The sequence below is a fragment of the Notolepis coatsorum genome (genome assembly GCF_963971535.1).
Source record: "Notolepis coatsorum genome assembly, chromosome: 11".
In the NCBI taxonomy this organism is placed as follows: Eukaryota; Metazoa; Chordata; class Actinopteri; order Aulopiformes; family Paralepididae; genus Notolepis; species Notolepis coatsorum.
Window position 1 is genome coordinate 23,030,523 of NC_140175.1, and position 26,970 is coordinate 23,057,492.

At 43.5% G+C, this 26,970-nt stretch overlaps 1 protein-coding gene across 1 annotated transcript in view; it reads left to right on the forward strand.

Annotated features, from left to right (window-relative positions):
* Nucleotides 1-2,127: 2,127 nt before the first annotated feature.
* rfx3 (regulatory factor X, 3 (influences HLA class II expression)) overlaps nucleotides 2,128-26,970 on the forward strand; it is a gene marked incomplete at its 5' end in the record, with an annotated part of 41,826 nt that continues 16,983 nt past the window's right edge. The window contains 7 exons of the mRNA XM_084324192.1: nucleotides 2,128-2,235; nucleotides 2,831-2,928; nucleotides 12,033-12,294; nucleotides 20,261-20,335; nucleotides 20,715-20,896; nucleotides 24,318-24,437; nucleotides 25,518-25,663. Coding sequence (XP_084180318.1) covers nucleotides 2,128-2,235; nucleotides 2,831-2,928; nucleotides 12,033-12,294; nucleotides 20,261-20,335; nucleotides 20,715-20,896; nucleotides 24,318-24,437; nucleotides 25,518-25,663 — 991 coding nt within the window. The remainder of the gene's footprint in view (nucleotides 2,236-2,830; nucleotides 2,929-12,032; nucleotides 12,295-20,260; nucleotides 20,336-20,714; nucleotides 20,897-24,317; nucleotides 24,438-25,517; nucleotides 25,664-26,970) is intronic.

Here is a 26,970-nt window from a genome sequence, read left to right on the forward strand (position 1 = left end):
ATTTAACAAAAGAAGGGAAAAAGAAGAAGAAAAGAACACTTAAGAAATCCTAAATGAAAAGAGTCGGAACACAAATAAAAAATCAAAACAAAGAATTTACACTATAATAGAAACAAAGACCATAAAACAAGACCAGAGCTAGGCCATTCCTTAATTATCCATCCCTTGTGGGGACGTCCATGGGTTTATGTGGTGTTTTAAGATACATTGACAGTTTACAGTCTACAGTTTGACCTTTACATATTAGATCTCCCCAAGCCCAGCAATCTTTAAGTCTTTGTTAAAGACTCGTACATCCGTGCTTCTATTTTGACAATATTTTCTGTTGTATCTTTCTATTGTATTTACATAGTACTGTTTGCAGTACTATTTCTGTTTGTGTCAATTGTGCACCTTGTCTTGTATTTCTATTAGTATTCTAGGGGGGGGGGGGGGGGGGGGCATCACTAGACATTGCCGTCTAACCGAGACCGTGGTAAATGTGAAAACTTGACATGTTGTGCTCGGAATCGTTTTAGTCACGTCTACCTCCGATAATGTGAGTGAGAGCTGTGGAAGTGGCAGCTTTGGCAGAGAGCCTCGGAGCAAGAGCAGCTATTTGGGGGTTGTTAAATATTAACTTGTTTTATTGCTGTGAACATGGAGACAAGCGCGTGTGTGCCACTGTGACGCATAAAGGCTCTCGGTACATTCAGTACCATAAGGCAGAGACAGGTGCAGCTGGAGGCAGCGTTACTTTCTACCAGCTGTAGTTGCATCGATTTGCCTGTGATTCGACCAGTGTGTCGTTTTTTTTTTTTTTTTATTATTGCCATGTGTTATTTGCTGATTGATACGCATTTCCTGCCTGACCCAAGTCATGGGACTGAGGCTAATAGTCGCTCTTATCTCCTCCCCTACGCCGATATAGTCAAATGATTCTGAAGACAATTATGTGCTCGTGTGTCTTCACCCGCTGACGTCTCCCACAGCCAGAGGAAGCTGGGGACACACCCAGGCAGGCAGGTGGTCTACATTGAAACTTTGTTTGTCTGAGGGAAGCGACAGTTGCGATAGGGGGATCAGAAAAAGAGGGCTGGGTTTTGTGATAGTTCCATTGCGTTGTTGCTGCATACATTTTAAGAACATCGCCTCAGGGACAAGTTATTAGGCTGTCACATTTTCATCTACTAGGAGTAGGCCTACCTCTCCTGTCTTGACTGGTAGCATTATTCCCCCACTAGGAGTAGGCCTACCTCTCCTGTCTTGACTGATAGCATTATTCCCCCACTAGGAGTAGGCGAGGCCTACCTCTCCTGTCTCACTGGTAGCATTATACCTCCACTAGGAGTAGGCCTGCCTACCTACCTCTCCTGTCTCACTGGTAGCATTATACCTCCACTAGGAGTAGGCCTGCCTACCTACCTCTCCTGTCTCACTGGTAGCATTATACCTCCACTAGGAGTAGGCCTGCCTACCTACCTCTCCTGTCTCACTGGTAGAATTATACCTCCACTAGGAGTAGGCCTGCCTACCTACCTCTCCTGTCTCACTGGTAGCATTATACCTCCACTAGGAGTAGGCGAGTCCTGTCTCACTGGTAGCATTATACCTCCACTAGGAGTAGGCCTGCCTACCTACCTCTCCTGTCTCACTGGTAGCATTATACCTCCACTAGGAGTAGGCCTGCCTACCTACCTCTCCTGTCTCACTGGTAGCATTATACCTCCACTAGGAGTAGGCGAGTCCTGTCTCACTGGTAGCATTATACCTCCACTAGGAGTAGGCGAGTCCTGTCTCACTGGTAGCATTATACCTCCACTAGGAGTAGGCGAGTCCTGTCTCACTGGTAGCATTATACCTCCACTAGGAGTAGGCCTGCCTACCTACCTCTCCTGTCTCACTGGTAGCATTATACCTCCACTAGGAGTAGGACTGCCTACCTACCTCTCCTGTCTCACTGGTAGCTACTTGACTGGTAGTATTACTCCCTCACTAGGAGTAGGCCTACCTCTGCCATCTGACTGGTAGCATTATACCGGCTCCACTAGGAGTAGGCCTACCTCTCCTGTCTTACCTATATCATGACACTGTAGTTGTAGTTTATTGAACCCAGGCCAATCATCTGTCTTTTGTCCTTCAGGCGCCATGCAGACCCCAGAGGCAGGCGCCGACTCTGCCTCCACTGTCCCTCTCCAGACCGCTGTGCCTGTCCAGCCTACTGGCTCCACCCAACAGGTGCCTGTCCAGCAGCAGGTAAGGCATAAAAGAAAATATTGTTTGGTTCCTGTTGGTTGTCAGTTAAGGCCATGGGTAGGTAGGGAATTTATTTTATTTTTTTATTTAATTTTTTTCCCACAGCGACTATCGATAGGGAATTTCTTTATTTAATTAAAATGTTCACAACAACATGGATGCATGTACTCTGCCAGCATGTTTAATATCCATAATACTAAAGGTTTAACTAAGATTTTTATGAAACTTTATTGTAAAAAAAAAAGTGTTTAAAAAAATATATATATATATATATATATATATTTTTAACTCATAAAATAAATTGGGTCACACCTAAATCGGCAGGGTCGGTCGGCAACCGGAACTAAACCATAATTTTTTTAGGCCTAAACACACTCATTTTGTGTTCGTCTTGTGTGTGTGTGTGGATGCGTGTGTGCGCACGTGTGTGTTTCTGCATACACGCCTGCATCACTCCAGCGTTTATTTTGTGTGAATTGCGCAAGATACTCTTGCCTTTTTTTTTACCGTGTGTGTGTGTTTCTGCATGCATGCCTGCTTTTTAAGAGTTTGTTTGGCGTCAATTGTGCAGCTGGGAGTAACTCTTGCCATCTCTGTCCCACAGGCCCAGACTGTTCAACAGGTTCAGCACGTTTACCCAGCACAGGTGCAATATGTGGAGGAGAACAGCGCTGTCTACACCAATGGCACCATGTGAGTCTGACCGGCGGATGCACCCCACGTTTACCACGTTCAGGGGGGCGTGGCGCTTAGTTAGTTAGAAACCCACTAGTTGAAAAGGAGCGGCCTTCGATCGCAAACTTTGAAGTGTCGAATAGGTTCGCTCTCCAGTGTCGAATAGGTTCGCTCTCCAGTGTCGAATAGGTTCACCATCCAGTGTCAAATAGGTTCAACATCCAGTGTCAAATAGGTTCACCATCCAGTGTCAAATAGGTTCAACATCCAGTGTCAAATAGGTTCACCATCCAGTGTCAAATAGGTTCACCATCCAGTGTCAAATAGGTTCAACATCCAGTGTCAAATAGGTTCACCATCCAGTGTCAAATAGGTTCAACATCCAGTGTCAAATAGGTTCACCATCCAGTGTCGAATAGGTTCACCATCCAGTGTCAAATAGGTTCACCATCCAGTGTCAAATAGGTTCACCATCCAGTGTCAAATAGGTTCAACATCCAGTGTCAAATAGGTTCACCATCCAGTGTCAAATAGGTTCACCATCCAGTGTCAAATAGGTTCACCATCCAGTGTCAAATAGGTTCAACATCCAGTGTCAAATAGGTTCACCATCCAGTGTCAAATAGGTTCACCATCCAGTGTCAAATAGGTTCACCATCCAGTGTCAAATAGGTTCACCATCCAGTGTCAAATAGGTTCAACATCCAGTGTCAAATAGGTTCACCATCCAGTGTCAAATAGGTTCACCATCCAGTGTCAAATAGGTTCACCATCCAGTGTCAAATAGGTTCACCATCCAGTGTCAAATAGGTTCACCATCTAGTGTCGAATAGGTTCACCATCCAGTGTCAAATAGGTTCACCATCCAGTGTCAAATAGGTTCACCATCCAGTGTCGAATAGGTTCAACATCTAGTGTCGAATAGGTTCACCATCCAGTGTCAAATAGGTTCACCATCCAGTTTTGCATAGGTTCAACATCCAGTGTCAAGTCCTTTTTATTGTCCGATAAAAGCGATACAATTCTGATTGGGGAATATTGTAGGCTTCTATTGGATGCGCAAGTCACCGTCGCATATATAAAACAATGTCATGCGCATAAATCTTCCCTTGCGTGCGCACAAACTAAAGACGATGCCTAATTGCCTCTAGGAATGGAATGTAACACATTTCATTCACCTGACGACCTGCGCTATTGTTATGCAAAGTAGCCAGGTGGGTACTTGGCGCATCAGTCGAGTGTAGCGCATGTGCGTGCGCATGCTTCTGCTCACAGCCGGTTGCTCGGCGTGCAACCTAGAGCTGCACGATTTTGGGAAATAATCGAATTGCGATATTTTTGGACAGATATTGCGATTGCGATAAAATTTGCGATTATAATTTAAAAAAATTTAAGCAGCCCCACAGAGGTTTATTGTAAAATGTGGCTTGCATCTGGCCTACGCGGTGGGTCTGTTCGGGAGCCTGAAAATGTTTCTTTTTACCCCTTACCTCCCTCTCCCAAACCGTTCCTACAACAATAACAACAACTTGCAAAGGAGATCTTGTATCTCAATGGGACTTCCTGGTTAAAAAAATATATATACATTTTTTTTTGGGTAATTGCATCATTTCAAATTTCGATTTAAAATCGTTTAATCGTTCAGCCCTGCAACCCCGTCCCATGAGCAACGCACCCCTGATCGTGCACAGCGCTTTGGTCTTCGTCGGTAACGCAGCAACGGTCGCTAAGTCGCTCCACCATTCTAGCGAGCCGTCCGAAATGGCGTGCCTTGTGTTTTTTCAATGTGTTCCAGTTCCTTCAGTCCTCTGACACATGCACATGACGGAGGGGGGGGGGGGGGGGGGGTGTTTGATTGTGCTCAGTCACCTGATGATGACCAGAAGTATCGGTTAAGTGCTGTTGAGTCTGAAGCTGCCCCAGACCTCCTCTCCGTGGCCTGGGGAACAAGGTTACGTACAGTACACAACTCCATTAGGGCTGTCAAAATTGGCCAAAAATTACATTTTATTATTTGTTCTAAAAAATACACAAGATGGAACATATTCGAATTTGTTTATTTTTTTGTATCCACTTTTTCTCCTTGTTTTTTTCTGTATTTTCTATCACATGCTTCCTCCGATACATAGGAGACAGCCAGCAGCCTCTTTTCACCTGACAGCGCGGACTCTCATTGGTGAAGTGTAACGCGTGGGAGGTCACACTACCTTCACCATTTCCCTTCCTCACTGTGCAGGCGCCCTGACCGACCTGTAGGAGTCGCTGTTTACAACGACCAGATTACCACCCACCGGCTTCCCTCCCGCTGACACCGGATTCGATACCAGTGTCTCTTGCGGTGGTGACGAGCGCTTAGTCCGCTGCGCCACCCAGCCGCCTATATTCGAATATTTTGTATAATTTTTAGTGCTGTCAATCGATTAAAATATTTAATCTGATTAATCGCATGATTGTCCATAGTTAACTTGCGATTAATCAAATTTTATTTTTCTAAATCTACCTTAAACGGATCTTTTTCAAGTTTTAATACTCTTATCAACATGAGAGTCAACAAATGCTTGCTTTATGCAGCCATTTAACACAAAAGGATGACCCTCATGCATTGCAAATTTGCATCAAATTCAAAACAGAGTGATGCAAGAAAATAATAATTTAAATTAATGAATAAAGTGTGCATGAAATAATAGGGGAAAGAAAACATTAGGAACTTGTTACATTCACCCACACAAGGGCTGAGGACTCACCCCCCCCCCCCCCCTCTCTCTCTCTCTCTCTCTCTCTCTCTCTCTCTCTCACACACACTTTGAGTCAGAAACAAACATAGTATCAATGAGAGTATCAATAATACATCTGAGTGAAGTGTAGTAAAAAAATAAATGTGGCGTTAACAGAATTGTGCGTTAACGCGGTAATGGCGCGCTAACTTTGACAGCCTTAATAATTGTATACGTCGAATTACTTTCAGCCTGTGTTATTGCGTGTTGTGTCCACGTGAGGGCACACTAATACAACAGGGGAAATGATCAAACCACGGGGACCTGCATCAGGCTTCCACTTGCTAGAAGCACTATCTGTAAATAAAGCGGGAAAATACCAGACAGCTTTATGAACGGTTCATGAATCAAGGATGGTGCAGGGGAAATGTAAAATATCAATATATTCGTCAGTTACGCATTTAAGCTCCTAATCCCTCCTGCAAGCATGTCAATTAAAAAGCTGTGGCAAGTTGTGATCTGACAGACTTCTTTTCACTGTTGTCGAGTCTCGGCTAACATTAGCATGCTAGTTTAGCCAGTTAGCTTGATAAAGGGGCATCACTGAGTGTTTGGTCAGTAACATGGGTCTCCCAGTCCCTCCACTCTGTAGTAAACAGAAAATAACTAGAACTCTACACAAAAATGGTCTGACAAAGTTTTAAGCAAATGTGTCCTTGAAACAAGTAAAATAATCTGCCAGTGCGTTAAGCAAATTTGGCTTAGCAAGATTTCTTGAAATAAAAAAAAATATCTAGGTCTCTCTTCTGATTTGGATAAAGTGGGAAGGCATACCAGGAAATACATTTTCTCTACTGCAGAGCGGAGGGACTGGGAGACACATGTTACTGACCAAACACTATACCAGTGATGGCTGTTGGAATGTACAGCTATTTAACACATATTTTAACCAAAAAATACCACTTACAGCATCTTTAACTACCTTTTGTAAACATTAGATCACCTTGCTTCTCCTGATGCTTTCGAATAAACGGTTGATTCAGCGTGGCTTATGGCTGCGGGCGATGATTTCAAAGCACTCACAGAATCACAGAATAGCGACTAATCAACTAATCATAAAGAATTAGCCAAGGTAAATGAGTAGGCTAGATAAAGAATAATGACAACATTGTCATATAAATTGTTATTTTAACACAACTCCAACAACTAAAGCAGTTTTATTCTCAAACAACACATCATCTGTGGGGGTGGTCGGATGGCGTAGCGGAGATTGCGCTCGTCACCAATGCAAGAGGCTTCGGCCGGTCGTCATACTAACTCGTTTGGCTGAGTTAGCGGGAGGGAAGTCGAGGGTGGTAATCTGGCATTGTGGACAGCGACGCCTACAGGTCAGGTCTGGGCGCCTGCTCAGCGAAAGGCAGGAAATGGTGAAGGCAGCGTGACCTCCCAGGCATTATGCTTCACCAATGAGAGTCCTCGCTGCCAGGTGTGAAGAGAGCCACTGGCTGTCTCCACATGTGTCGGAGGAAGCATGTGGTGGACTTCAGGGTTCCCTTGTACCGACCAGTAGGAGGAACATGCGCACAACAACCAGGTAGGGGAGGGGGGGGAATTGGCATAACTACAAAATTGGGATGGAAAGAAAAAATAGAAAAATCAGGCGGCGAAAACGAGGATTAAAAAAATAAAAAATAAAAATAAAACACATCATCTCAGCCCACTGACTCATTCTAGGATGGAGTTACTCCGGACATCTGGACAAACTCGTATGGTTTCCCCCCCGCTGTATCTAGGCTATATAGTGTGCTGTACCCATGCTAGACCAGGGTTTGGTTGGCACGGTTTTGTACAGTATCGAGTCCCTGGTTACCATAGCAACCACTCATTTCCACCAGACTAACTCGGCAGAGATCTTAAGCGCTCAATGTTTACTGTATATCCACGATCCGCAGTGATTTCTACATTAATTAGATATGAAAGCACGTCGTGTTAAATCAATGTGACGGTGACATTACTGTAATGGGAGAATTGCTTTCCTACTGTGCTTCCTTTTATATTAGGCTGCCATTATAGTAGTACAGTAAAGGGTAAACTATGAATGATGATCACCGTCACGGCAATAGCTCATCACCAGAATGTATCTGAAAACAATACATGCGGGCCTATATAGGTTAGGCTTTTTTTTCCAGAATTATAGTTTTATGTTTTATTTCCTTAAAAAAATCAAATAATAATACATTATCATATCTTACATCAATACTTTCTCTAATATATATATATATATATATATATATATATATTATATAGGATTTCACAAATATAAAGGCGGTGAACTGAGTTTAGGTAGGTTTGACCTCCATGACATCCTTGGTCGCACGTGGTGCCGCCTGCACACATCACCAATGATGTCATCCCCGCCGGCACCCTTTGAAAGGGGGGCCAGTATCGGAGGCTTTGGGGGGTGCCATGCCGGCTTTAAGTGTACCCAACCCATACTGAGCCCCGGACTAAAAGGCAGTGGAAAAGCAAACCGTGCCAGCATGGGCACAGGATGACTCACAGTGGTGCAGTGGAAAGGCCATATCATCTGGGTTCATGCAGTCGAGATGTGCCCCCCCCCACTCGTGGAGCTTTACCTCACATGTTTGATCTTCAATGAAATAATAAAAGTGACATTGTGTCTGTCGAGTAACGCAACCCGCGTGAGACCTAAGTGTAAAGGATATAGACGCCTGTTTCTTTTTTTCCCTTTTATTTTTTTAAACGATCGAATATTCTTTTTCACAATCAAATGTCAAATTCTATTTTCTACATATAGACAGACGGTAGACAGCCCTACACCCCAATCTGTCTGTGTCCCACTGTGACACACTTATGTGCGAATACTAGGGATGGGCGTGAGTAATTAATCGATTACTCGTAGCTATGAGAAAAATCGAAAAAAAAAATCGAAATTATAAATTTTTATGAAAATTATTATTATAATTTTTTTACAAATCTTTTCACATGTAAGATTATAACTGTTTGTTGGTTTCCTTAAACATATATATACGTGAATGAATAAAAATAAGTAAAACATTTAATAAAATTATTCAATATATTTTTTTTTTTTTGTTATTTTTTCCCTTTTCGAGTAATACACGATCAATCGAGTATAGCATGCGATCAATCAATCTGGATTTTTCTTTAAAATGCCCATCCCTAGCGAATACACTCACTCACTCACAAACTCACTCACAAACTCACTCACGAACGACACATGTCACTGCTGCTGGTGGAAGGGCTCCTGGGGACCAGCAGACTCAACACAAGATCTGTGAGCTTACAGACAGACAGACAGACAGACAGACAGACAGACAGACAGACAGACAGAACATCATTTCTTTGGAGGTGATGCATCTTCTACCAGCTGTACTGGTGATCTGTCGATTATCCTCAGTTTGACTTGCATCAGCTTGTTCATTTCATTGAGCCATTGACATCAAGTCTCCATTAAGTTCAAGATAAGATCCTACTCCGCTGATATAGTTGTGCCCTTCCTGATGACTTGTCGTACAGAACTTGTAAGTCGCTTTTTGGATAAAAGCGTCAGTTAAATGACTAAATGTAAGAGGCCAGGGCCCCTGTTCCTTGTACACCGCATAGCTAGTCCTGGATAACGCCACGCCTCGAACATCAGATTATCTAGCGCATTTGCGTCTTGCTAACTCCTTTCCCTCGAGCGCAGATGAAGGGTCGATTAGACAAACGTGGATTCAATCATCATCCGGGAGAGCGGGACACGGAGCGGTTTCAGGGGAACGCTGGGTCGATGGTTGAAACCACGACGAACAACCATGCGATTAGCTGATGGCGGCATCGCAAATAAAGTTATTAAGTTATTAATAAAGGATTGATATGAGGGAACAAAGATAATAAAATAAAAAAACTACCAAAGTATTTAATTTGAGAGAACAAGCTCGGCAGAATTGTGCAGATAATCTAAATGAATAATTTAATAATTTTGATTAATTAATTAATAATTCCATCCAGTCTAGTACACAGATGGTTTATAATTGCACAGCCTTTGGTTCTTGGTGTCACCGACTGTTGCCTATATATATATACAGTATATATATTTATATATATATAATGATGTGCCACCAGCATGGGAAGAGGAAGAACGTGCAGATTGTCAGAGAAGTGTGTCGCAGGGTTTCCTGCTCCACGTGTTCTGGATGATCTCAGTGACCCAGACGAAAGAGAGCAATTACAGTGAATTATTGTCTCTGTTTATTGAGCTTAAAACAATTGATAGGCTATATAAAGAATGACCTCATCGAGGCATGTCGATTTTATAATACACAGGGTATCTGCGGGGTGTTAAAAAGTCTTAAATTCTCAATTTAAGGCCGTATCAATTTTATTTGAACAGGTATTAAATGTTTTTTGGGGGGGGGGGGGGGTCTGGCTGTCGGGAGATTAAATAATATTAAATATATGAAATGTTTTATAATATTCAAGTTGTTGTTTTTTGCCGGGTTGCCGGGAGCTTGGTGTGTGTCTGGTGAGAACTTGTATGGAACACGCAAGAAATTAAATAGGCGCGCAAGTGCAGCCGCCAGTTCAGTGTTGCTACTGTATGTGTTTTCTTACCATGCTAGGTATGGTCATGAAAATTGGTATTACATTTTGCTCTAAGTGGAATAAAAAAAAAGTCTTACATTTTTACTTGTTGAAAATATTACTTTTGTTTATACATTTATGATATTCCAAATTGAAATATGTTGGATGGGGTAGGATAAAGATGTGTCCAACTTTTTTTAAAAATAAGCAGGACTTATCGATTGGCGATTTAAGGTCTGGATCCAGGCAATCCAGTGAATAAACCAGTGGTTTCTTCTGGTTTCGAATTGAATGAGTTGTTGCTCCGGTTCTAAAATCCAAGTACAGTACAATCCAGCACAATGAACTGAAAATCCCGGGTTTACTACAAACCCGTCAACATTCTTCTCCAGCTAACTCGGTTATCCTTGGACCACAGACACGCGGCTTCATTTCCACGGTGCACTGAAATGAACAGTAATCGCAAAGAGCGCGAAATGCAGTCAATGCATTTCCCCAAGGGGCTGCCTCACCGCTCTCAGCCTCGGCGTTAATTACACACAAACGTCTCGCTATCCTGAAGAAACGTCTTATTAACATTTATTATTAACGTCATCACCCTGTGTCTCATTTAGTCCCCTGTTGCTGGGAACATTGCTCTACTGGCTAATTCATCATGGCTTTTTAATAGTGACTCCACAGGTGATTCGCGTAGTCATGGAAACTATACCTTCATGAACAATGAAATACCGCGTATATTCCTAACCTGCCGGCCTCTCCCCCTGGCTCAGGAGGTAGAGCGGTCGTCTGGTGATGTCTGAAGGTGCCCGGTTCGATTCCCGCTCCTCTCCCGGGCAGCGTGTCGAGATGTCCTTGAGCAAAGACACTTTAATTTCATTTCATTTCAAAGCTTTATTTAAACTTGAAAGGCAACTGAGGATTCCCTAATTTACAGTCACATCGAGTTGTACATAGAAAAAAATCACCCGGCATATAAAATCATAACAATAAGACGAGTAAGGATAACAAATAAATTAAAACACGTACAACTTTATTGACAAAGGTTGGAGATTAAGGTTTTAAACTCTGCAACAGAGGGGAGAATCCCAAGCTTTAAGGACTTTTGGAGTTCATTCCATGAGCTAGAGGGCATCATAGCAAAACACAGATTTACCCCGTTCAGAGCAGCCAACCTTCTCATAAAGGACACAGTGATGAGTGTCGTATCTATCATTAGTGATGAATCTGAGGGCAGAGTGATAGACAGAGTCCAAGGATGTAAGCGTTGAGGCCGCAGCAGAATGCCTAGACATGACTTGACCCCTAATTGCTCCCGATGAGCAGCGCAGCACCTCTTCCTCCGCCGTCGGTGTGCGAATGTGTGGAACGGAATCGCAAAGTGCTTTTGAACAAAAGCCGCCATATAAACGCACCACTAGTGATGCACGATAATATCGGCCGATATGGCTGTTTTTTTACACATCGGTATCGGTCCGATATCAAGATTGGGTCGATATTAAAAAAAATATATATTCTTTTTTTAAATTTAAATGATTTTCTTTTTTATTATATATGTTTTGGCCTTAAATAGTTTCAAAATATCAGTCATTTCTGAAAATAAGTTACAAAAGTAAAAAGAAAAAATAGCTCTTTATTTGATTATCATAAAAAAGTGTTTTCTATACAGAGATATCGACATCGGTAAATATCGGTATCGGCCAGAACAGCAATATTAATATCGGTTATCGGTATCGGCCACAATTTTCACATCGGTGCATCACTACGCACCACCATTTACCCTCTTTACCCTCCACCCCTCTCCAGACGGACCTACTCGTACTCGGAGCCCCAGCTGTACAGCCAGAACAGCGGCGGGAGCTACTTTGACACGCAGGGCGGCTCGTCGCAGGTGTCCACCGTGGTGACGTCCCATGGCATGAGCAACAACGGAGGAGGCGGCAACGGAGGGATGAGCATGGGCCTGGCTGGGGGGCAGGTGATCAGCGGCGGCAGCTCTGGGGCGTACCTCATGGACAATGTGGTGCCCCACTCTGCCTCGCAGCCCACACGCGCTTCCCCAGCCACTGTAAGTGTACGGATCGCCCCTTTTTCCTCTTTTCTCTTTGCCTGCCCTGTGCCTGCCTGTCTGTGTCTGTTGTTGTTGTTGTTGTTGTTGTTGTTGTTGTTGTTGTTGGTGACTTGATGAGCCTCATGAAGACCAGCAATTTCTCACCACTTGGGATTAAACCTGCACTAAGTTGGCCTACCATTTAAAAATGTGGCTAATAATAATAAAAATACAAATAAATTGTCAATGTACACAAGGCAATTACATTTTTGCATATCCCTCCTAGTGACTCATACACACAGTCCTCATATCATGCGTCTATTTTTTTACCAAACGGTTCGTGCGTTTTGCGAATCTGATTGGCCACGCACGTTTCTGGTCATGTGACATGTGCACCCAATCGCATGACGAGCAGTGTCTTAGCCCATTTCCGCGTCGAACAGCCTGCAAACGACCTAACGCCTAGTTTATCACTGGTTAAGCTTAGGCGACTCTTTCGCAGTTGGTTAAGGTTAGAGTTTGGAATCAGGGCTGGCATTCTATCGCCCTGCTCTAAGACAAACTCTAACCTTAACCAACTTCGAAAGAGCGCCTAAGCTTAACCGTCCAAAGAACTTGCCGTCACACGATTGGGCGCACATGTCACATGACCAGAAACGTCAGTGGCCAATCAGATTCGCAAAACGCACGAACCGTTTGGTAAAAGTAATGACGCAGGCAGGATGATGGGCACTGTAGATGTAATAATACCCTTCAGTTACCAGCTCACAGCTGGAATACACCCGGCCTCTTTGCCTCTAGGCCATCCTGCCTTTTCAAGTGAGGCAACTTCTTATTTACAACAAACATATTCTGCTCTAGAAATGAGATACTGCCTGATGTGCAGAATGACTCCATTGGGTTTCAGGCACGGCTGATGGATGTTTTTTTCGCTTGTTCAACCTGTTCCCTTGTTCAAACCTCGTGCAGGTTTGAAAAGATCTTGCTGGTTTCCACATGGTGCTTAGCCTATTGTCACTTTGTTAGTGGGGATGGGTGTGTCTTGTGTTAATTATTAGCCACAAGTGAGGGCTGTCACATGGCCCATGCCTTTTCATAATCGCAAGCGATTATCAATGTCATTGGTCTGTGTAGTTGTAGTTGCGTATTTGGAGAGGGAGAACAATTAACAAATGCACTTACAGTATATGGAGCGCATTAATTTCTGGCAAAGGAACATGATGATTGATAGAATAACAGACATCCTTTCATTCCTAATGGTGGATAAGCTCCTGTAGTGAGTTCTGTGTCCATACGCTTTGATTAGTTGGGATGAACTCACGCGGTTCCAGTTGCAGACTCTGCTGTGCTCAGCAAGTGCTCGAGCAGCGAGGCAGAGAGAGAGGAGAGGAGAGAGAGAGAGAGGAGAAAGAGGACAGGAGGAGAAAGAGGACAGGAGGAGAGAGGAGAGAGGGAGACAAGCGAAAGAGATGAGAGAGAGGGGAGAGAGGATAGAGAGAGAGACCTCTTGTTAAATACTTCACCTATAAATACGCTGGTAAATGCGAGACACTGGAGAGCTGGTTGTGAAATGAATAGAAAGGCTAACTGTCTTCCAATTATGTAGTCCATGTTAAATGTTAATGTTAAACGTTCCATCATTATTACAGTTGGAACGTTCAGCATTTCACCAGGCTCGAACGATAGTTGGATTTTTCAAAGAATAAGTGACAGCCCTGCTGCACATTAGTTCATACCGGAAAACGTTTGCGTTTTGGTGAAATTCAGAATTTTGAATCCAGAATACGCCAAAGGGTATTGAACAGAGAACTGAGCCTTCTGAGCTGAGAGCCAAAGGGTATTGAATGCAGATGACTATTCTGAGCATGGCCCTGATCATGCCTCTAGTGGCCCCTGGGGCAAGAAGGTGCTATGGGCTCCTCTGTCCCTTCTTAGAGACGGAGACAGCCATGCTCCCCCTGGGGAAATAATCCTTAAAAAGAACTGCTCTCAGGGCGGTCAGGTGGCGTAGCGGAGATTGCGCTCGTCACCAATGCAGGAGACGCTGGGTTCAAGCCCAGCTCTCTGCGTTGCCACCAGCTTGGCTGGTCGTTCATACTAATACAATTGGCAGTATTAGGGGGTGCGGAAGCTGGCGGGTGGGAATCTGGCGTTGTGGTCAGGTCTCAGCGCTTGCTCAGCGGGGCAGGAGTTGGTGGAGATAGCGTGCCCTCCCACGCATTACACTTCACCAATGAGAGCCCTTGCTGCCAAGTGAAAAGACGTCACTGGCTGTCGGCGCACGTCTCGGAGGAAGCGTGCGATCGACTCGGGACGCCCCTTGTACCGACTCGTAGGAGAACATGCATACAGCAGCCAGGTAGGGGAGGGGGGGAATTGGCACAATGACTAATTGGGACGGGGAGAAAAATCGGAGAAAAATCAGAAAAAAAAAAATTCTCTCGAATACTCATTCCTAGGGCCTAGGATATCTGACAAAATTGGTACCGGGGCCCCTTTCAAACTAAATCATGCTTGCATGAGCACATATTTCAAGTGAAATTAATGAGATGATTGCAATTGATCTCGAGGCCCCTGATGGTCTGGGGCTCCCGGGCCATTTGTCCAGTATGCCCGGTCTGTAATCCAGGCCTGCTTCTGAGTCAATCACATTATAGTTGTCATGACTGACACGAGTGACACGAGACGAAAACGTAACGCTCCTCCTGGTTGGTCGGTCGTGTGTCCAACCAACGTCGGTTCCCTGCGTCTTAATTGACAACACCTGGCACGCAAGCTGGCCCAGCGTGGCACCTGGCATTGATTGACAACACAGCCCCTTGAATGACAGGCTACACATGATCTGACCAATCGCAAGCCCAAGCCCCACATGGGGCTGCTACGTAGCCATTGGATAATAAGCCGAAGCCCAGCACGGGGTAGCGTGACAGCCGTAGTGGGGGAGTAGGCTGCCAGCGAGTATGACTCTCATATCCCAGAAGTCATTTATGAGAATGCTAGCGGGAGAGGGCAGCCATGATTGCAAAGTTTTACTTTAGTTATTTCAACTAAACGGTGCACCTAAATCGGCAGGGAAATATGAAGCGCATATATTAACGGAACATCTCAAACTCTGACGTGCATCCGGACATACATTTGCCTCTGGCAATGTTTATTATTTAATTTCAACAGTAACGTAGGCTAATCCTAAAAAGAAAATATGCTGATTACGCTTAACTCATTCAGAGCCACGCCCTTATGACCATATTAGGGCTAGCGTACCAACACTGAAGTCAATGGGAGGACGGGGAAATTTGCGAACGCTTAAACTATATCTTAAATGATGGCTATGGGTCTAATACACCAGTCGCTTATCAATGACTTGCTTGCAGTCAACATGTACGAAACGGATTGTTTTTTCATTGGTACATTTTCGTTTTATACCGTTTTGAATACGAGTATAGTTTTGGAGATGTCTAATTCCATAGAAATTCCGCGATAATAGCTCTTTAGTGGAATACACAAAACACGTTGTCATTTTTCGCCTGATTTATGAATCGTTTTCAAATAAACGCTAGATTATCGATAGTATGTGTACTTATGCACGCTAGAGAAGCGGGCTGAAAAATCGATTATCCATAACCGTGGTCAGCGCTAACGTTACGCACACACACACACACACACACACACGCTGCGATGGCGGAGAAAAAAACATCTGATTAACCCAAGACTGGTAAAATAGAGTCCTTACCGCACATCAGATGTTCTGCAAAAAGATTCATCAAATTCCTGATCGCCATTCCAAATATTGATTGCGTTTATTGATCCAACGTTATAGCACCAAAACACATAATCGACGCTGCTCCGAGCCTCCCCAGTGAATGTGGTAACAGCTACTGCTTGCCCGAGAAGGGAAACCCCGGGACGGGAGTTTTTTTCTGATGCACAGTCCCACCCAATCCAATCCAATGATGTGCAATACCATCCGGGAGACGATAGGCGGCGGTATTTGCCCTTTTGGAGCTCAGACCCATTCCCAATGATAACGTCAGGCTGGATGGATGAAAAATGAATGGATATTGCTAATAAAAGAAATAACGATTAAAACCCGAGTTTTCTCGTGTCTTGGCACTCAACGCATGGCGAGTTAACCCGACTAATCTCGTGGTTGGCACTGAATGGGTTAAAGGTGCTATAGATAAAAAAATTATATACGGAAGTCATCTTTTTACATTTTTTATAAATAATACACCCACAGAGCTTTTTTAAAGGGGGTGAATAAAAGTATTGCCCCCCCCCCCAACAAAAATAAATATTGATTAATGAATTCAAAACATTTTGGTGGGTCCAAAATTAATGTTGTTGTTTACATGTTGCGTGCATGTATCCCCTCCCTACTTCCCTTTTCCCCCCACGTGGAATGCACCCGATTGGATAAATGACACGCTGGTGCTCTAGTGTGACATCTAGCGGCTGACTGTTATCTATAGCACCTTTTTAAGTAAATGCTATGTGAATAATTCTGATTCAATTATGTATTTAATTTGAATTATTTTACCCACCATAACTGACAAAAAAAGAGGTGTCTTAGAGCCCTGTGTTCTTGCTAGCATGGCTAAAACGTGAAAAGACAGAAACACAAATATGAGAGCTAATTTTCTTTTTTATTGAAAATGCTGTCCGTTCCAAATCCAAGACATCTCGTCTGGCCTGTCCAGTTTGGCGTCTTTTTTTAATACAATTTTTTATTCCATTCTCCATAACATGCTGCACTATATAAACACGCTATAGCTTGCAATTTCCTTCCCGCACAGCGTTTTTTGAAAACCGTAACTACATACAAGTGGTGCCAAGTTAATTTCACTTCAATTATAACTTGCTGTCCTGCCAGCACGGCTGCAATTAGTATTCAGTGGTAGTGACGGTAATCTTTTATAAAACTTGAAGAATCTCAAATAATAATATTTTGGCAAAAACACACCAGCGAACAAACTCGACAAATTCTCAGTCCACCGTTTGACCACGATTGAGCTGTTGAGTTGAGAAGTAGTTCATGTTTTTAGTTACATGAGAATAGCGCCACCATGAGGCAACATGACTCAGAACTTCACAGGCATCTTTGCTATTGCAAGGCAAACTTCAACTGTCAAGTTTGGTGGAAATCGGTGCATTCACAAGTAAAAAATAATTTCCCTTTTTCCCGAATTTTTGGATTTGGTTGCTGGTCATATTATCTAAATAACAGACATGGGGGAGTAGGGGAAATGGTATTTTTCCAAAATGGCGCAAATTCCAATTATGACGGACTTCATAGGTCCTCATGGCAAATGTGTTGTCAATGTCCATGATGAGTAGATGCATCTCTGGATATCAATGGAATCTTTATTTAAGTAATAAATATTATTATTAATAATAATAATGAATCAATTTAAAGATGCAGTACGGTGATGTTTTAATTGTCATAAATTGCTTATTGTGGAATATTAATGTCACACGTATACATTTTTCAGCTTTGGATGTATCATTTGATTTGTTATATAAGTGATTCAGTGCACCCTCTCTGGGCACAGCCAACTCTCTGTAGGCTGATGGGGGCGTGGCCTTCTGTTCACTACACACAATACACTGTAAAAAATAGGAAGTTCCTCACAAGTTCCTCTTAGATCCTCTGGGTTCCTTTAAGAACCTATTTCATAGTGGGATTGACTGATGGCTCTGGCAGCGTTTCATATCCGTCATCCTCAGTCAGACAGCAAATTGGCCAGAATATCATCTTGATTTGATTTAAAAAAAATAATATCCCGTTTCAAAGCATTATTGAGCAAAAGCTGTCATATTTAACAAAGTATGACCACTTAAAATAACCGTTTTTTTTGTACAGGCTAAAACACTGCGAGAAGCACACGTTTTAATATAAATGTACTTTTCTGCACTCTCCGAGGTCACGACGCCTCCACACTTTTTGGAACATAATTATCGTGCACTTGTGCGAGGTGGGGGTGAAATCGAATGGTTTATTAAAACATAAGATTCAGTCACGTAATCTATTTTGAGATTATATTTTGACGTGTTGCACTGGTGGTATCGTTTAACTTTCTCTCAGTTGAACACGTCTGGCATGTGATGTCTAACTACTACGTAACAGGCAACTGTGTAGTCCTCAGTCAAGGAAACAGTGCGGATCAGAGCCGAAACAGCTTGTTGACTGTGAAGACTGTTGCCTATTCAAGCAAGCAAGTGCCAAAATGAAGCCGTCTACAGCTGATTGTTTTAAAAAGCTAAATAAGGGGAGAGGAGATGGAGGATGGATGATGAGGGAGAGACATGCAGACACTGAATGGTGCGGATGAAGACACACTGGTCTCATCCCCTCCCGACTCGTTGAGGCTGATATGTGACCCAAAAAACACTGAGCCTCTCCTGGCTGCTTTTCAGCACTTAGACGAAACTATTTGCTCAATGGAGGAGAATGAAACGGTCATTCAGGTGACATACCGGCTCGTTCGCATTATTAATGGATCTCCTCTCTCTCTCTCTCTCTCTCTCTCTCTCTCTCTCGCTCTCGCTCTCGCTCTCTCTCACTCACTCACACATATATTCAGCTTAAACCCAAAGATTCGGCTTTGAGACCGAGTCCCATTTATTCTTCCAAAGTTTCTGGGTGGAATTGTGCAGTCGTCAGCAGACGCAGCTATTAGCCTGGAGTAATACGGGGTTATCTCTCCACCTCACCTGGCTGGTTCACTGCCTCACGCCGTCCACTCCGCCGCTGAGCCCCGCCTCCCGCAGAGAGCAGAGGAGACGAGGGGGACAGAAACAGCGGGACTGGCTAAAATGTCGGTGCCATTCTATGTGTAAACAAATGCCCATGTCGAGGTCCACAAAATTATCAAGTTCATGTGCATAATATTATTAGTTGATATGTTGATTTGATGTCGGTATGTTTACATGCCTTCTGTTAAAAAAATGCAACAAAATGTGAATGTGATCTGTCACCGGAAAATACTCAATCTATACCGTCTTTAACACATTGGGTGCCACGGCCCTTCCGGGAAGTGCATCTGGCCTTGCCGTCCATTAACCCCATGTAAACGCTCACATTGTTTGTAGAGCTAAAACCTATATTTTATATTATAGCTATGGATCTAATAACACCGTCGATTGTCAGTGAGTTGCTTCTGGTCCACATGCAAAAAACAGATACTTTTTTCATCCGTACATTTCCGTTTTATACCGTTTTGAATATGGATATAGTTTCTGCTCATGGTGGATATTAGCTTTGAGCGATCACTGGAAAAACCTCTCAGGAACTCGTATGCAGGTTAAATGGAAATTGGGATTTGCTTGAAAAGATTTTGCACAATGTTACGAGTAGGCGTGTGTTTAACCCAGAGCGTTTCAGACCTGATTGAGGTTGACCTCTATGCACTCAGTGCTCCTCATACAGAACATTAGGAACATATTCCTAGTATTCGGTTAGACCCCCTTTTCCACAACCACCATGTCTCAAGCCCCCCCCCATTTTTTTTTTAAATCTATCTTTAACTTGTCTCCTCCTCACTATCTGCATCTCTCCTCAATGTGTAACTGTAGGCTGTAGAACAATGAGGCCCCATTTCCCCGTCTTTGGCTCTGTGCTGCTCTCTGGTGGCTGGATGTGGTAGTAGATGTCGTGTGCTTATGATCTCTGATCAGTGGTTTGTGTGCTTATGAGCTCTGTGCCTGGTGAACACGTTCCCCTGTTGCAATCCCTTGGTGGGAACGTTTGGTTAGGTTAGGTTTAAATTGTGATTTGGCTAAATGAAGGGAGGGGGGAGGGGGTCTGCTATGCTTGGGTGTTGGGTGCTTGCTTGGGGATCTATTGTAGACTCTTTATTTTGTTTCTATTGGTCATTAGTACTGTGTGAATCTACTGCAACTGCTTGTTTATTTTTCTTCCTATGTTGTTTTTTGTTTTTTTCCACCCTCCTTCCATTTTGTTGTCCCGTGCTCATTGGTGTATCAGATTGAAATGGCGATTGAGACGCTCCAAAAGTCTGAGGGTTTATCCAGTCAGAGAAGCTCGCTGCTCAACAGCCATGTAAGTCGCCATCATGCCTGACCTTTACCTTTACCTTTGCTGTGCTCTTCTCTCTCTCTCTCTCCCCCTCCCCCCTCTCGCTCTCTCTCTCCCCCTCTCTCTCTTCCCCTCTCTCTCTCTTCCCTCAGTTCTTTCCGTGTTTAGTGGTGGGGGTTCCCGGGCTGTTCTTATTTATCTTATTTGCTTATTCATTCATGTATTATTACTGCCGTTCCTCTACTGCTGCTTTCTGTTAGTGCTTAAGTGGTGCTTCAGCGGTGCAGCGGTATGATCTAGCGAGGGGCATTCAGGCGAGAGGGGGGAGGGTGTCGACCCGTACTGACCCCTCCTCCCCCCACCCCCTCCTCCCCCCCCCCCGGCGCGTCATTTCCCTCCACAGCTGCAGTGGCTGCTGGACAACTACGAGACGGCGGAGGGAGTGAGTCTGCCGCGCTGCACGCTCTACAACCACTACCTGCGCCACTGCCACGAGCAGAAGCTGGACCCCGTCAACGCCGCCTCCTTCGGCAAACTCATCCGCTCCATCTTCATGGGGCTCCGCACCCGCCGCCTCGGCACCAGGTAGAGCAGAGCCACTGCCCTCTCTTGGTTTACCTTTAGTCCTTTAGCTGACTTACAAACAAGGCACCAGGGCCCTCATTCATCAATGTGTGCGTAGAACATGTTCTATTTCCACACGTAAGCACGGAATGTAGAACCAGTGTACGCACAGGGAAGTCGGGATGCATCACACATGCGTACGCAGGCTCTACGCACACCTGTCATGATGAATCCCACCTTGGCTCTGCGCCGAGGCTCGTGCACACTTTCACGTATTTGCATACCAGAAACGCCCCGATTAACCATATACGGTAATGGAATACACCCATGAAATGTGGAAAAATGGACTAAGCCGAGGGAAGCGTGTCATGAGACAGGCTGACAGACGTGTACACTTACGGTGATGTCGGATATGATATCTATTAACCATTGCTGCCTGGGCAGCGCAAACACTAATAAATACCGCGCTGGAATATGACTGCCTTTTCCCGTGTTGTTTGATTAATACCCAGGGATTAAAGTTCTCCTCAATTTTATTCCAAATCGCGATGGATCTCCCGTCAATCTTCTACCTGCTGCATATGATTTCTAGAGGCATACTACAATCTATTTTGATGTCAGTATTGGGTAGCCTATATAAACAATAATACGAGAGCATATACAAGAACAATGAATCTCACTGCATGTATGATGTAGCCTGCCTTTCAATACATGAACTTGAATTCCATCATGTTTGTGTGCGGGACTCACAAGGCTGTTGTCACAATGGGTGGTACCGGTACAGTAACAGTCCACACAATATCACGATCCATGCCATAGCCTATGTTCTATTAGGACATGATCTGTGACGACAAATGTTCTAGAATGTTTGATTAAGATATCATACTCTGACAGCATGCCTATGATCAACAAAAACGCGAACTTGAATCCCATCATATACATAGTCTGTCCACTATCTGGTGTCATTGCAATGCGTTTTCTATTCTTTCTTATACAGTAAAAAGGGGGAAGAACACTATATTCATATGACTTGTATTCTGCTTACAGCTTCGAAATTCCACTTGTTTCGTTTAACGTAAAGCCTTTTAAATATAATCAAAACGTTCCCGTGTTTCTGCGGTCTGCGCAAAATAATAACGAGTTGAGCTTTATGATTTATGATGAATTGAAAATGGGGGACCCTGATGTAAACAAGACGAAAGTCTTTCTCTGGTCTGCATCCCCAATTAACAATTAATTGTATGTACTGAGCTGTACTGTACTGTACCCATTCTGCAATCTGTTAATAAACTTTTCAATCAATCAATCAATCAATCAAGCTACGCGGAGCGCAGTCAGTCAGTAGCCTACACCCCGTATATTCCGATAACGCTATATAAACCATGCTGCATTCATTATTATTTTTTTTTTATATTTTTTTATTATTGCAAAACAAAAATTATTAAAAGTCAGTACTCAACACATAATGCATAATGAAACTATCAGTCAAGGTGGTTAAAATTACATGCAAGTACAGAAACAAGATAAAACAAAAAGAGTCTATAATAACATTTTAACCGTATACAGTGTATATCCAGCGAAATTACAATTATATAAATGTTTATATAGAACATACCCCTAATACCTATTTTCTAAAACCCTACACACATATGCTCCAGCTCGAACCCCCCCCTCCCGGACCCCTCCTTGGATAGTACCTCCATTATCCCTCACTCCTAACCAGACACTACCATTATAAGCTAGCTTTTATTCTCTCCACCACTTCTACCCACATTGACATTTTGGATTCATTGAGACCCAGAATTCTTGCTGTAGATATTTCTTGATATATCACATCGAGATATGTAAGAAACCAAACTTTCCGGCAAATTTTTTCCGGTTGAAACCAGCGTGATGCGATCAGCTTTTTAGCTACTGTGATACCCGATAAAACCAATCTCTTTAGCTGTGGATTCACTGCAAACTCAAAAACATCATTCAATAGTAATACCGAGGGGTGTACAGGTATATTCCAAGATACGAGGTTTGATAATTGTTGGGACACATCTTTCCAGAATGCCTTAACTGGTGGGCAGTCCCAATACATGTGCATAAATGTCCCTTCGTCCCCATTTGTACATTGGGAGCATTTGGAGTCTTGTTTAAGCCCCATTCTGCACAGTCTTATAGGAGTCAAGTATGTCCTGTGAATATAGTTCAGATTGATTTGTTGATGATCCGGGTTCCTTGATGTAAGTCGGACATTTGCCCAGGCTCCTTGCCAATCAAAGTCATTTTCCAGGTCTGGTATATCCCTCCTCCAGACAGTGTCTAGTTGAAGGGTTTCATACGAGGACGTTAGTAATTGATAATAAAAACCTGATACAAAACCTCCCAATGTTTCTCTTTCATAGAAAAATTTGTGGTATCTGTGGTGTTCAACTGGTATGTGTAATGGAACACCGTGAGACCTCAAACATAGTCGTAACTGTATGTAAAAAAGCCATGTGGACTCGGTGAGGTTAAACTTTGTGCATATTTCGCCATAACTACAGATGCCCTGGTTATTAAAAATATCCCCTAATGAGTGATGCTGCATTCATTCTGAGAGAAAGATCTATTATTCCAAATGCTATTTATAGGGTTTTGACCATAATTACACTACTGTTGCTATTTTACAATGAACTATAATGAACTACGGTTCGTACAGAACATGCCAGTGTTATTATGCACAGAAGCTCATTTCCTTGTTGTAATAATATATTCTACCACTGGGCGCCAGGTACGCATGGTCTGACCTGTGCGTAGACGTAAGCACGGAGTCAAGTTCAAGTTGAAATTGATGAATCCCACTCTTTGCTTAGAAATGATCGTACGCACAGGGTAAGCACAAATCTGTGCGTAGAACACGTTGATGAATGAGGGCCCAGGTAGAGCAGAGCCACTGCCCTCTCTTGTTTACTTTTAGTCCTTTAGCTGACTTACAAACAAGGCAGCAGGTAGAGCAGAGCCACTGCCCTCTCTTGTTTACCTTTAGTCCTTTAGCTGACTTACAAACAAGGCACCAGGTAGCCCAGAGTCACTGCCCTCTCTTGTTTACCTTTAGTCCTTTAGCTGACTTACAAACAAGGCACCAGGTAGAGCAGAGCCACTGCCCTCTCTTGTTTACCTTTAGTCATCTAGCTGACTTACAAACAAGTCACCAGGAGGGGTACATCTCTGGCAGCGAAGGGTCAGTGGCATTGTTCGTCAAATAGTGTTGAACTTGAGTGTTACACACCATCTCTAGTCCTCTGCCTCTTATATAATCTCTAGTGTTCTACCAGTCACTCCATCTCTCCCGGCCCTGTGGCCTTTTTGTTTGGCATAGCTTGCCTGCCAGTCTGCCACAGTGTCTCAGTTGTCATGGCAGTCAGTGGAATCCTGTAATGAGCCGCGTGTCGCTGCTGGCTTTGTCTCGCAGGGGGAACTCCAAATACCACTACTACGGTATCCGGGTGAAGCCAGACTCTCCTCTCAACAGACTGCAGGAGGACATGCAGTACATGGCCCTCAGACAGCAGCCTGTCCAGCAGAAACAGAGGTAACACACACACACACACACACACACACACACACACACACACATACGCATATGCACATGCACACATAAACATTCATACACACACACACACACACACACACACACACACACACACACACACACACGCATGCACATACACTTTTGAATAATTTATTCATGCCCGCATACGACCAAACAGACGACCAACAACATTGCAAATCCAGTCAGACACTAAAGGTGCTCCCATGGTCGAGCGGACAGTGCGCGGAGCGGACTCTGCGAGGTCCGCACGGACACTTTGAGCTTTCATAGTCGAGCGTACCTCCACAGACCTCCGCGGACCAATTTCCTACATGTCTCGAGCCAGTTTACACATTTTTTCCCACGCTGTTCAACTACTGTCATGTCGTCGTCATCCGATGTCAAAATAAAGAGTATGTTATCTCCGTTTCCAATATTTCGAAATAAAACTGGCAGTTTTACACACTATGAATTGGAATGGTGACGATTAGCGATAGTAAAACAAAATTTAGCGTCATCTACCTGCCAACGTTTTACCGGACCAATCCTACCCATTTAATCATGATGAGACTGATGACAGTTGTTTACAGTCAAAGTTTTGCTTGTACACGGTTGCAATTCCCCCTCCTTGCAGTCCTCGGCCAGTCGTCCACGGAGCGTTAAAATACGTACACACAGGCATTGGCTATAGGCTTCTAAAACAATTGAATAGGCTAAACTTCGTTTTAACTTCTTTAATCCACATTTCTTTATTTCATTTAATTTCACATAATGCTACCTGCCTCGACAAAATCCGTGACTCGGTTGCGATACAGATGAATTATCTTCTCAGAATACTAATAAGTGGCTATGATCCTGCCCTACTCTCACTTGGCACGGTCCGCTCGACTATGGGAGCACCTCAAGAGACCTGCCAGTCACATATCCTCTCAATTGACAATTGATAATAACATACAGCGTCTGCCTCAATACACATACACACTCATACATGCGTGCATACACACACACACACACGCACACACACGCACACGCACACACACACATGTTGTATGTACTGAGAGGTGAGGTCTGTGATTCCAGGTTCAAGCCTGTGCAGAAGGTTGATGGAGGCTCAGGGGAGAACTACTCAGGAGGAGGAGGAGGAGGAGGAGGAGGAGGTCAGAACCCCCACACGTCAGCAGAGCAGACAGTCATTGCACAGAGCCAGCACCACCAGCAGTTCCTGGGTCAGCTGCTCTCTTTTTACCTCTCTCTATCTCTATCTCTCTATTTGTGCACCTGTGTTTGTGTCTTTCTATTCAGTTGTTTTCCAAGTCTCTATTTGGACGGGGTCCTATAAGATAGTGGTTCTCGGGGTGCTCAAGTAGCACACGACCATGTACTGCGCTGCGTCGCAACGCGGCCGTCCCGGGTTCGACTCCCGGACCCGGTGACCTTTGCCGAATGTCTTCCCCCCGTCTATCTCCCGTTCTTCCTCTCTCTACCGGACTGCCCGGTAGTAAAAAGCCAATAAAAACCTACCAAAAACATTAAAAAAATTAAATAAAAAAAGATAGTGGTTCTCAACCACAAGATCACAAGATCACAAGATTATTTTGTGGGGGTCATGAAAATATTGTATATACAAATACATGATCACGTTTGTAAACTATAGGTATGGACGGTATTATGTGAAATAATTAATATTTGAAGCCCCTGTCTAAATCATTAATCAATATAAATAACCTGAAAGTGGAAATTAAAACCCTTATTTAGCATCATTAATGTTCATTTAAAATAATTTACCTTTTATTTAAACTTGAAAGGCAACTGAGGTTACCCTCATTTACAGTCATGTCGAGAGTACATACAGAAATAAGCACAAAAAAAGGCATATGAAATCACACAGCATATAAAATCATGGCAATAACGCAACATAACGAGGCAAAAAGCAAGGATAACAAAAGCTTTATTGACGAAGGTTGGAGATCAAGGTTTTAATCTCTGGAGTTAATTCCATGAGCTAGGGGCATCATAACCAAATGCAGATTTACAGATGACAGGGACAGGGGATCGGGGAGATACAAGGTCAACAGTAGATGCCAAATAGAAGTGTCCCTGAAGTAAACCTGAAGATGAATCTGAGATGCAGCTCAGCACTCTGTGTCGATTCTTTCTAGTCATCTGTAATAAAAATTCATTTTTTTTGTGCCTAAGTGTATAAGTGCTTGGAACATTATGATTGAAGCATATGATGGCCATTCCAAAGCTCAATTATGTGTAACAGATTTCTGCAGCAAGTTCTGGGTTGAATAGTTACACAGATTTGATGCAAAACCAAACCATTTTGGACCACAAATCATTGGTGGGAAAATCCCCCACATTTCAAGACATTGAAAAACACTTAAAAGTTCATACTGTGATTTGGTTTCAATAACTTGAAATGTCTGCCAGAACAGTTTTTTTTTTCTCCGGCAATTGGATGACAAGCTCTTTAGTCTCCTAATAGCTCTGACTACCCAACTTATTGTGAGTGTCTTCCGTCACTAGGCAG